Source organism: Hibiscus syriacus, unplaced genomic scaffold (genome assembly GCF_006381635.1).
Source record: "Hibiscus syriacus cultivar Baekdansim isolate YM2019G1 unplaced genomic scaffold, ASM638163v2 tig00109923_pilon, whole genome shotgun sequence".
Lineage (NCBI taxonomy): Eukaryota > Viridiplantae > Streptophyta > Magnoliopsida > Malvales > Malvaceae > Hibiscus > Hibiscus syriacus.
The window spans coordinates 579,525-592,611 of record NW_024062529.1 but is presented as its reverse complement, the minus strand read 5'-3'; the positions used below and the strand labels follow the sequence as shown (position 1 = coordinate 592,611).

Here is a 13,087-nt window from a genome sequence, read left to right as displayed (position 1 = left end):
CAAAATTAAAAATATAAAAAAAGTTTAATGAAAGGGTAAATTTTTTTAACCCCTGAACTTCATATAAAATTTTAATTATAGATTTTTTTGTAAATCTAAAATAATTTAAGGATAAATTTGTAATTTAACCTTCGTAAATTTTTATTATTCAATGACAGAATAATGATATTTTTGAAAAAAAATAAAAATTTAAGGGCATTTTAGTCCAAAACGCCGGTAATGTTACAATACTTAAGGGAAGGGAAGTAATGACATTCCCGGTAATATACCCCAAAAAATCTACTATTAGTAATAAAACATTACCGGGAATGAATTCCCAACCAACCAAACATTGGAATGTGGATTCCCATGAGAATCACACAATCCTTGAACCAAACACCCCCTATATGTTATATTATTATACCGCATCGTAACGTTTCATTAAAGAGAAAATAATTTTTATTTTTTTCTTTAATCCTAAATAATATTATTTATATTTATTGTTTAGATTTTTTAAAGTTGTAATTAACTAACAAAGCACAAAGGTATATATATATATATATCGGTTTAGGTATCATTGTGTCTTAATTTATGAATGAGATGTTTCCTTAATTATAATAATAAATTCATAAGATTTTTGAGGTTTTATATTCGAACCCGATCATATGAAATTATTATATGTTATGTGAATTCTTGATCAAAATTTTATTTTAATTTAAGTTTTACTCTGTGGACAAAACACTATTTAAATATATTTAAATTATCAACCTAATCATACTTTATTATGATTAAGTTGAATTATACTTATTTAGATCTATATTATATATTATTATTATAATTATACTAGTAAGTCAAATAACTATTAATTCATAATGAATATCTTGGTCTATCTTTTTTCTAGAAGAGTTTGACCCTCTCTTCATTGGTTCATGAACATTAAAGAGAAGGAAATTAGGAGAAAATGGAGGAACCATATCTTACCCACTTTCAGAATTTATTTTCTCTTTTCCTTTTATTAATTAGTTTATTAAGTCTTTGTCACCGAAAATAACTATATATATATATAAGTTTAATACTTCCATTTTTATGATATTTAAATAATTATTCGATTGATATATAAATTTATTATCAGTTAAATGTAGTTGATTGAATTTTCATATAATCCTGATTTTATTTATGAGTAACATATATTATATATAAGAGATGACTATCCAGCTTAGTTGGTAGAGTACAAGGTTCTTAACCTTGAGGTCGTGGATCGAGTCCCACGGAGGGCATTTCATAATTCGGAGTCTTTTACGGAAGTTGCTCTCAACCTAGTATTGGGGCAGCCTACTATCTTACCTTCCCATTATCCCATTACATATGGGAACAAGGGACAATCATATATTATCTATAACTCAAAACAAGATTAATTTGCCATTAAGGCACTAAGTATATGTGCCAATAACTTAACTTCATTGTGCATTCCATGCAACAAAACCGTTGATAACGATAATAACCGACTTTTAAATATTAGCAAAAGAAAGCAGAAACCGAGTCGGTAGCAATAAGATTGGCCAAACAATTTAGTGTTAGTTAACAACATGAAGTCTTCACTCGACCGTGTATCAATTAACATTAGTTGTTCTAATCTTTCATCCATTATGGATAATCCACTCTCAACAAAATAATCAAAACAGCCTTATCAAATATACTAGTGCTTAATGCTTATCAAAATCCAACATTTGTAAGACCAAATTAACATTTTCCATTCAAGTGTTATTTTTCGTGTTCTCTATTGAATTTCGAATTATTAAGATTACTTTTTTTTATTGTCGATATAGTTTAACACTCTTTAAAATTTTATAATTTCATACTTCTTAAATTTATAATATAACTTCTTAACTTCGTACTTTTAGCATAAAATCACGTGTCTATCTCAAATAATAATGTGTTCAAGTTTTGGTAAAACATATTAATTATATAATTCACCTACAAACAAAGAAATTTGAATCTAGAAATGGCATTTCTCAAAAATTTCCCTAAAATGTTTAATGATCTTTCAACGCCGATGATTTATTAAAATCAAATGGATTACTAAAAAATTATTCTTATTCCAAAATTTATCAATTCATATTAGATTTATTGATTCAATCCTTATTATACATATTATCAGTAACAGAGTTAAATAGACAACAAGTTCGCAAAATTTTTCATTTAGTGACATTTTAAGTCACTCCAAGTTAAAATATTACTCAAATTTAATATTATCTTCTAAAATATTAAAATAAATATTTATTTTTAAAAATTTCAAATTATAGATCGTCAGTACATAAAATATTAACTTATATATTCATATAAGCATCTAACTAGAGAGTTGAACCTAACTGGAATTGCGGTTTTGGGTGTTAGAGATGGACCGACAACTCATGCAGATTAAGATATGCATTTGATTAAATGAAGTTTAGAAGTATATATCTTCCAATAATTTATGAAAGCAATCTTCACTATTGTCCCATTGGGATTCTCTTTTCACTTTATTTTCTGGCAATCAATTAAACAAATTTAAATGTCGTGTTTCCCATTGGCCGTTGGATCTTATGTTTCACATTCCCATTAATTTATATACCTACATTTATGTCAGGTGAAATAATAAATAATTTATATAATACGATTATACAATTATTTATTAACTGACAAAATAGGTAAAATTATGTATTTTATTTTGAAATATATATATTAGATGTTGTTTATTTATTTTGTACTTTTCTTTAAAAGATTTTTAACTCAAATAAAATGAATTAAGTGAAGGATCTAATGATTAGATTATGAAGATCATAACATCTATTTGCGCCGCTCTTCATAAAGTTCACACGGTTAATTAATACCATTAATTTTTTGTTTTCATCAAACACTACAAAATTAAACAAGATAAATGGCCACTCTATTTTTAGGATGTTTGGAATTTTGTTACTCAAACAAAAGTTCTTGCAATTGAATCATTCAACTTTTAAAATACTATCAATTTGATCACCCTATTAGGAAGCCGTTAAATTGTTGATAAGTAGTCTTCTCCAATAAGGCACAAAATAAAAAAATGAAATTGAGGCTTAGGGAATCGAACACAAGGTTAAAGAGAGTTATGTTTGATGAACTTCCGAGTAATGGAAACGATTTGAAAATGATAGTGATGGAATCATATAAAATAAGTCTATAACACGAAACGAAAGTCCAAAGGCTTGTTAAAACTCGAAGTTTCAAATTCAAACATAAATCTAAAAGGTCCGAACAGAATTAGATGTACACAATCTTCTTTATTTATATAAAACATTTCAAATGTACCAAAAATATTAATATTCAATATAGTTTTCAAATAAATTAAGCTAATTAAAAGCATAAGCTAAAGACTGGTATATGTATAAAAACGGCAGCTAGTACGTGAAGCGTGGAGATAATTTATTATTAAAATGAGTAGATAAAGTAGTTAATTGAACAACACATAATCTTCCCATGCAGCCGATATGTTTGAGAATCATCCACCTATGGCATCTAGGCAATTAAGCTTACATTTTATATTATAATTAATCAAAGATTATATTCTAATTAAGCGTATTAAGAATTAAAGATTAGAAAGCAAGCTAGGCTGTAATTTGCTGACTGGGGGGAACCAGAAACTACTTAGCCCTTAGCCTCATTTTTAATATGTTTAATGCAGGATAAAATCTTCATTTAAGTGATTTGCTTTAGGAACATGACAATGTGAACAGATGTGCAATGTTTTTGTTAATTAAGGCACCTAACTTTCTCACTTACTCCCCAACATGGAGAAGTTATTAATTAAACTTGGTGTCTACAACTGATCCAACTTGAGCCTACTTGCTTCCGAGGTAGTTCGATATCGCCTACGAGCTACATTTTAACAGAAAGTTGAAGAAAAAGATGTCCATTACTCACCATTATTTCCATCCTCTACTTTGTCTGGTGATGGCCCCTCGACAACGTTTGAAATTGATGATAAACTCTAAACCCTAAATTTTAAAAAGATATGTAATACATATACAAACTATTATCTATCTCCTGTCACCATCTTGATTTTCAACCATAACTGGCATTAATGCCATTATCTTTCTAGCCTGAGTGCTACTAGTGCGCCTAATGAAGTTCGATTTTGTTCTGCATAGGTAACGATCGGATTCAGGGAAGGGGGACCTCTAAACAACTAGATATGACATTTAGTTAATGGCTAAAGATTAAACAAATGTTGTGTTCATAGTGGATGGTATTGAAAATATTCGGTACAAAATTTATTGTGACAATGATAACTGATAATTACAGATGTTATAGGGACTCAATGTTAGATATAAAATTAGGGGACGTCAAAAAATATAGGTACTTTAATGTCATCTTTCTAGTTTGTAAATGCCAATGGGATATATGGGAAATGATAGTAACACATATGCAAATGCCAAATTCAGCCTCCATTGTCAACCACACAAAAATGAGTCACTCCGAATGGTTTATGATTAAGAATAGTTAAATTATCTAAAAATTATAGATTTTAATACGATCCGATCTTAGATTAAATTATTATAAAATTCAAATTTAAAATATAATAATAGATTTTAAATTCATTTAATAGGAATGTCGTAGTCGAAATGATGGGATGTTAAAAGAGAAGAAGGAAAGAGCCCCGGCAACTGACATTAAATTCCAATGAACCAATGTTGCTGGCAAGTGGGGAAGGCATGTTGAGGGATCACGTTCATGGGGTTGTATTGTGTATAAGTGTATGAAACAATAACGACCAGCATGTGAGAGAAAATCACTGTTGTTGAAGGGAGGGAGGGAGGGAGAAAAAACCCATTTTTTATGTTTTAATAATTCGAACACACCATAAATTAAGCGATCTCAGTGATTAAGAGATTATTATTATCACTTGAAATATCGAGTTCTAACATCTGTATGTAGGGATATGATTGTTCATTGTTAAATGGTTGAGAGTCTTTAATTAGATACTACCTTATATACATGTGATAGTTAAACCTAGAATTCCTTTTGTCCTTGTATATTTTTATAAATGTTTAAGTAAAATTATCAAAATTTATATCTCGTGATTTAAATGTACGTTCAAAAGAATATATATTAAGTTACTGAATACTTATAAATCTATGATTGTTAGAATCACACATCAATTAGTTAAATTGATTGAATTGAGAATTGATGGTTAGATTGATTGAATTAATCAGGATAAAAATCGTTGATTCATCGAATAAAACAAGTTTTATGTTTTTAATTAAATTTTTTATTTTTTGTTTAATTTATTTTGAATTGACAGTTCAATCAGTTAAAACTCATTTACTCATTTGAATCAGACATTAGTGATCCAATTGATTTAAACATCAATCTAAATTTTAAATTATTTTATAAACCACGATTTTAAGTACAAATATATATATATATATCATTATAATTAATTATGATAAAATATATTCAAATTAATAATCAAGACATATCAAATACGACTTATACATGGTAAGATCAAGAATCTGCACTAAACTATAATAAAATTTGGACTCAAAATGCACATGATAAAGATTTAAAATTGAGATTTTTAGAATTTATTGAGTGATTTTGATGGTAAAAATGAATATTACTATTTTAGAAAACATAAATTTGAGTAATTGTAATTGTAGGGTGTATACATGTTGTTATATATTAAAAAAAATCTAAACATATTCTATCTTACAATTATGTTGAACTATTTAAAAAGTTAAAATAACACTAACTAAATGATCTCAATGGTTAAGAGATTTGTGGTTATCTTTTAAGGTTCTATATTTAAGCACCACATATGTCAAGATATAAATATTCATTGTGAGATGATTAGAAAATCTTTAAACATATATTAATTTGTATACTTTCTAAATTTTTATATAAAAAAGTTAAAATATATTTTGAAGATTAAAATTCAAAGACGTTAGTTCTATTTTTATATTTTTTTATGTATTTATTTATATTATATGTTTAGCATTGACCATTCCAAAGACCAAATGGCCATTGCAAACAACGGACCACGTGGTGATCCCTTAGGTGTCTGAGGTGGAGGCTCTTTCTCACCTCCCCAAACTCTATTTATACCCATTTTCTCTCGCTTTCGTTCCTCCAAAGGCACCTCTTCACCCGCCCTTCTTTCCGTATGTTTGCTTTCTTCTTCCTCACTCACTCACTCACCATTAAAACACTTGTGATTTCTCCGATTTAAAACCAGCCATGGCTTCTTCAACAAATATTTGGGCCAAACCCCAATTTCCCCATTCTCTTTCTTCCTCCTCTGCAATTGTAGACTTGAGGTTCTCTCCAAGGCTAAAATGGCAGCCCAAGAGGAACAAAGGCATCAACATTATTCACTCAGCATTGAACTCTCCTTCGGTTATCTGTTTCCCGAAACAAAAAACGTACCCGAATTACAAAGAAGATGTAAGTCATCAACAGCCGACGAAGTGGAACCTCCTGCAAAGAGCGGCGGCCATGGCGCTCGACATGGCGGAGAGCGCGTTGCTCTCACGTGAGCTTCAACACCCACTCCCTAAAACATCCGACCCACGCGTTCAAATCGCCGGAAACTTCTCTCCCGTCCCGGAACAGCCGGTGCAGCGTTCTCTCCCCGTCGATGGCACCATCCCTTCTTCTATAAACGGAGTTTATCTCCGGAACGGAGCTAATCCTTTATTCGAGCCGGTTGCTGGCCATCACTTGTTTGACGGCGACGGGATGGTTCACGCTGTTAGCATCAACAATGGCGACGCTAGTTACGCCTGTCGGTTCACCGAAACGCAAAGGCTTGTACAGGAGAAAGAATTGGGCCGCCCTGTTTTCCCTAAAGCAATCGGCGAGCTCCATGGCCATTCGGGGATCGCAAGGCTTATGCTGTTTTACGCTCGAGGACTCTTCGGCCTCATCGATCATAAACAAGGCACCGGCGTGGCCAACGCTGGTTTAGTCTATTTCAACGACCGAGTTCTGGCCATGTCCGAGGATGATCTCCCTTACCACGTTCGCATCACTTCCTCAGGTGATTTGGAAACAGTTGGACGATACGATTTCGATCAACAACTCAAATCGACAATGATTGCTCATCCCAAAATCGACCCAGTTTCCAAGGAACTCTTCGCTTTGAGTTACGATGTTGTCCAAAAACCGTACTTGAAGTACTTCAATTTTTCGCCCGACGGTAAAAAGTCACCCGACGTCGAGATTCCCTTACCGGTGCCGACCATGATGCATGATTTCGCCATCACGGAGAATTTCGTTGTGATCCCAGACCAACAAGTTGTGTTCAAGCTGCAAGAGATGATCACCGGCGGATCTCCGGTGATTTACGAAAAGAACAAGAAGTCTCGGTTCGGGATTCTTTCGAAAAACGCGAGCAATGCTGACGATATCATATGGGTCGAATCGGAAAATACCTTTTGTTTTCATCTATGGAATGCTTGGGAAGAACCGGAATCCAATGAAGTTGTGGTGATCGGTTCTTGCATGACACCACCAGACTCCATTTTCAACGAATGTGACGAGAGCTTAAAGAGTGTACTGTCCGAAATCAGGCTGAATTTAAAGACAGGTGAATCCACGCGCCGTCCCATAATCTCGGAATCCGAGCAAATCAACCTGGAAGCCGGAATGGTGAACCGGAACCACCTCGGAAGAAAGACACGGTATGCTTATCTCGCCATTGCCGAACCGTGGCCGAAAGTGTCAGGGTTCGCCAAGGTCGATCTTTTAACTGGGGAGGTAAAAAAACACATTTACGGCAACAACAAATACGGCGGGGAGCCATATTTTTTACCACGAGATGACAATTCTGAATCAACCGAAGATGACGGCTACATTCTTTCCTTTGTTCACGACGAGAAGACATGGACATCGGAGCTTCGAATCGTAAATGCCATGAATTTACAGATTGAAGCTTCCATTAAATTACCTTCCAGGGTCCCATATGGCTTTCATGGAACGTTTATCCAAGCTAAAGACTTAGTTAATCAAGCTTAATTATAGGTAAATTAAGTTTTAAAAAAATATTTTTACCGTACCGTAATTTTTTAGACAGATTTTTTTTTTGAGGAACTTGCTTGTAGCCTTTTAGCATTTGTAAGCTCAGCTGGTTTTTCTTTATTTCTTTCATTTTTGTGTTCCTTTTCCATTTCTACATTGTAGATGGTAAAAATATTTTTACAGTAATTAATTTTATGGCTACAAAGATTTCCCCTTATTAATTATTATTATTACTTTCTGGTGCATATTTTGTTTATTTTTTCAAAGGTTAAATTATAATAATGTTTTTCACATTTCAGTTTCAAACAATACTATATTACATTTTTTTTTGTCTTTTTGGTTTTCTTTGTCAGCTATTAATTTCGTGTATGTGATGGATTTCTGTGTGATAGTTTTTAATATAATTAAATTTTGGGAGACCTAATGAATTTTTTAACAAATTTAGGAGAGATTAATTAAAATGTTAATACTTAATGAGATTTTTTAATAAATTTGAGGGTTTAAATTCAAATTTTTAGAAAATAATTCAAATTTTCCCAAATATTAGAAGTACCAAGATTCCTGTTACAGTCCGCCTCCGCTTGGTGTCTCCCTTATCATTAGATAACCGACAATTATATTTTAATCAAATAAAGTTCAAGGATTTAATTATATTTTAATTATACCTAGATAATCACTAGATAACTCTTGTCAGCAAATACTCGTGTTTAAATTTGATAAAATATTTATAAAAAAGAACTTTATTTTATATATAGAATTTAGTTTATACCATTTATTTTATTTATGGTGTCTAACTAAAAATTTTATTTATGTTTATCTTATTCAAAAACTATATGTTATTAACATATATATACTCATCTTAAAAAATATTTCTAGTTCCACTGTTTTTCTCATACACTCCTCACCACACTAGAAACTGTTGCTAATAATTCTTGGTACCCAAATTCTTGAGGCTGGAATCATTTTACCGATGTTGCGAACATGGCATCCTATGGAAAATACAATGGATCAGGTAAAGTGTATGTAGGTAATGGTAACTATTTGCCTGTAATGCACTTTGATTATATATAAGAATGTCAACAGACAAAAAATGCAGTCGAAGTAAGAGCAAGAGCAGCAGAAAATTGAAGTTTCTTCCATGTTTAATGAGAGAGAGAGAAAGATGGTAGCAGCAAAAGCATAAGCATAAACCTGCATGAAAACCCCTAATTGAATATGGACCAAATGGTTTGCACGTGAAGTTCACATGGGAGTAAAAAACCCCAGGCCACCGAAAATCAGCAAGAAGACCAAATATACAGCTACTTCGGAGAAAGAATGGGTGGCAATTGGCAAAGGGGCCAATGTTCCTTTGCAGCAACCAAGTGTGCACCATTCATGCTTACACGTGTCCCTGCAAGATATTTCTTTTTAAAAAAGTGGAAAGCACACGTTTACATAGGAAAAGAAATGGAGAATTTGTTGTGTTTTAGTGTGTGTTAATTTCATCATCTAACTTCCCCTAAAATCTGTGCACCATGACGAATTTCATGATGCAAACTTCTACTACAACGGTATTTTCTTTTTATTTTCTTAATAAGTTTAACGAGTCTTGTTTTTGTTGACATATTTTAGATGCTGTAAATTTAAATATGTTTAAATACAATTGTCTTTGATTTAAGGGATCACGAGCATTACAATACTCAAACATAACAGTAATGGAAATGATCACAAAATAAAATAGAACACCAAGATTAATTTGCATAAAAAATTTTAAGTAATAAAAAATACATACAAATAAGCAACTTTTTCAATATTAAAATTAAGAAGAATACAAAAAAAATTTGTAACTATGGTCCTACACGAACTAGAAAACAATGGCTCTTCACATGTATGTCTATGGATCTCTCATCATTGGATTGGTGTTAACACAACACCCGTAGATATTTCTAATTGAGATGCCTTTATCCGTATAGCGAGATAAGTTCTCTGACTGGAGTCCATAACTCTTGAGGTAGGGAAAAATTTACTTTTACGTCTCTCGATCCAAATTAGAAATGATGAACCGTCGTGATGTCTATGTAAATTATACAAGATGATTATGAATTTCTTTGTAGATTGTGTAAGATGCCTTCGTTTGAGTCACATAGATGCATGTAGGGGTGAACAAAATTCGACTCAACTCGACTCGAATTGACTTCGAGTTGTAATTTCATAAATTCGACTCGATTCTAAAAAATTTCAACTTCGAATCGAGTCGAGTTTATAAAATTACAACTTGAATAGTAACTCGAATAACATAAAACTTTTAATAATTAGTGAGCTGATTCTCAAGTTTGAGTCGGGTCCCTTGAGTCCATATGATATATTTATATTACATATAAAAAATATGAAGAAATATATATATATATATATATATATTGTATATAGTTATAGAAAACCATTTAAATTATAATCAAATAGTATATCATAGTGTTGTAAATATTTACAATTAAATCTAAACAGAAACTTGAACAACTCGACTCGACTTGAATTTTATAAACTCGACTCAACTCGAAAAATTTCAAATCAAGTACGAGTTATAAAATAAGACTCGTCCACTTGGATAATTTAAATTTTTTTGATTTGACTCGACTCGATCAAATGCTCACCCTAGATGCACGTAGATCCATCACCATTAGATTGATGTTAATAACATATGTGGATGTCTCTAAATGAGATGGGTTCGAGAGAAGCTCAATGATTGGAGCCCTTGACCTACGAGGTACACGAAATTTTACTTTTATAACTTTCTATCCAAACCATAGAGGATGAATCATAAACGTTTACTTAACTCAAATTGTATATCAGACCGGCATTATACAACCATCACTAATGGTTCTCTGTTCATATTGGAAAAATAAATCATTACTAACCACCATCTCTCCCATTAAACATTAACAATATTTTATATCCTTAAACATAGTGATGGAGTTTTTCATACTTTTATTTAACATGTTGTATCACTTAAAAATGTGAAATCATATTTTAAATTAATACCTATGTTATCAGTTATACATGTGACAGCTGCTTCAAAGTCTAAAAGCCCGATGAATCATCAATGTTCCAACATCAACCAAATCCAAATCCCCCATAATCATAGATGTACCGAGATCAATTGTACCCACGTATTGGGAGGCGTTGGAGTATTTTATGAGTATAATTAAAGAGTTATTTTGAACGGAAGTGAGTGTGTGGAGCACACATTGTAGCCACGTATCCTTCTCCTGGATTTCGGTTTGCCTGACCCTTTGAGCTTCCAGTGGGTCGTAAAGTGACGACACACACAATTACTTATTTATTTATTGGTTTCTGTTTGTGAATGCGGTGATAAGATCATGTACTTGGAATGTAGAGGAGAGAGCTGGTCTGGTTGCAATGTAACTCGTATCAAACAATTTGTATTTTTTAATCAACGAAGACCACCCCTAATCAATGCTACCTCTTTAGTAGCTTGTATGCCTGGGGAGATTTTATGTTAATAATGTCCACTTAAGAAATTATATTATAAATTTATAATAATATAAAATTAGATAATCAATATAAAATATAAAAATATTAAATTATACAAGAATATAAAATTTCAAGGGGCGCGATTGCACTCCTAAATCCATCTATATATATTAAAATGATAGAAGGAGACAAATATCCCAATCTAGGAATCCAAGCTTTGTAATTGATTTCTCCAACACTAAAAGTAGAGAACATATTAGCTATACTTAGGCCGCCAAGAAACCTGGGTGACTACGTAGACGCCATGCCAATCAACTTATAAACCACAGAGAAACATATATATATAATATAGATGAAAAACAAAGGAGAAACGCGATGACTCCTTGTAAGTTGGAGGGCTGACCTGACAGCAAAACCAAATAAATACACCTTACTTGGGTACCACGAAATGGGAACACTTCGATACGATGAGCCTTGTTTTTTTTATTGAGTTAATTTCATTCTAAAAGCAGTCTCTAAACTTTTGAACATTTGAATTTCATCCCTAAAATATGACCTTCATTCTTAATTGATTCCAACCTTTTGAATAGTCCAAACTCATCCCTAAAACATGATATTAAAAAATTTAGAGACTAAATCAGAGCAAGGAACCCCATCATGTTCATGTTAGAATATTAAACCTCCGCACATGTAATGATGCGATGCCCAAAAGAAATTGTTGGTGAACATGTTTGAGCATATTCTGGGAAGAAAAATATTTAGACTTGGATATTTATTAACCATCCGTGGTTAATATATAGCTGCATTGTATTGAATTCAGCCTAAAAACAAGACAATGTAAAGGACACAAGCTTTTGATCTATCAAATTGACATTGGGCACTACATTTCAGACCATTATGATCGTTGAATAATTTGTAAAATGCCCCACTTGATGGGTTTTTTTTAACCATCCGTGGATAACTCATTAGTCGATTAATATATATTGAGATATTTAATAACTCTCCAAAAAATTTATTATTTAAGGTCTTTTTACAAAAGTTTATGTTTGCACTTGAGCATTCCATGATCATATTTACATCATTTTTAACATATTTTGCATTAAATGCATGCTGGGAGTGAGTTGGTAAATTTCGAGTTATTTTTGGTACATTTTGCTTTGACACTCCTTTACTTTAATTTGCCTTGATGCTGCGAATTTTTTATGCTGTCAGATATTGTTGTGAGTAGCAGAGAAGCAGAATTGTGGTGTGTCCAAATCCATTGTTGCAACAATCGATGAGTTAGCAGACAGTACAAGAGTAATTTCTGGAATTAGACAGTTGTCCATATCTGCTTTAAAAAGGCTGGAATTTAAACAAAAATATAAATTTTTCTATTGGTGGAAGGTTTGACTTTGGGAGATTATAAGTAAGACACTTTTTACACACCTTAGGCTGGCATTCTTAAAACCCTAATTTTTCATAGCCTCATTTATATTTCTCTCTTGTCGCCGACCATGGAAACTTAAATCCATTGGGGGAAGCTGCAATCACACATGGGACAGCTTCAACTGTGCAAGCGTTGACCAGCGATTGATTGGTTTCTTCTTATCTTTTGATTTTG

The 13,087-nt window shown here is 32.0% G+C and overlaps 1 protein-coding gene across 1 annotated transcript; it reads left to right on the top strand.

The window, feature by feature from the left end:
- Positions 1-6,140: 6,140 nt before the first annotated feature.
- On the top strand, positions 6,141-8,219 carry LOC120210350 (9-cis-epoxycarotenoid dioxygenase NCED2, chloroplastic-like). The gene has a single exon (XM_039209108.1). It carries the CDS (start codon positions 6,232-6,234, stop codon positions 8,008-8,010), a length of 1,779 nt encoding a protein of 592 aa, XP_039065039.1. The 5' UTR covers positions 6,141-6,231; the 3' UTR covers positions 8,011-8,219.
- The last annotated feature ends 4,868 nt before the right edge of the window (positions 8,220-13,087 follow it).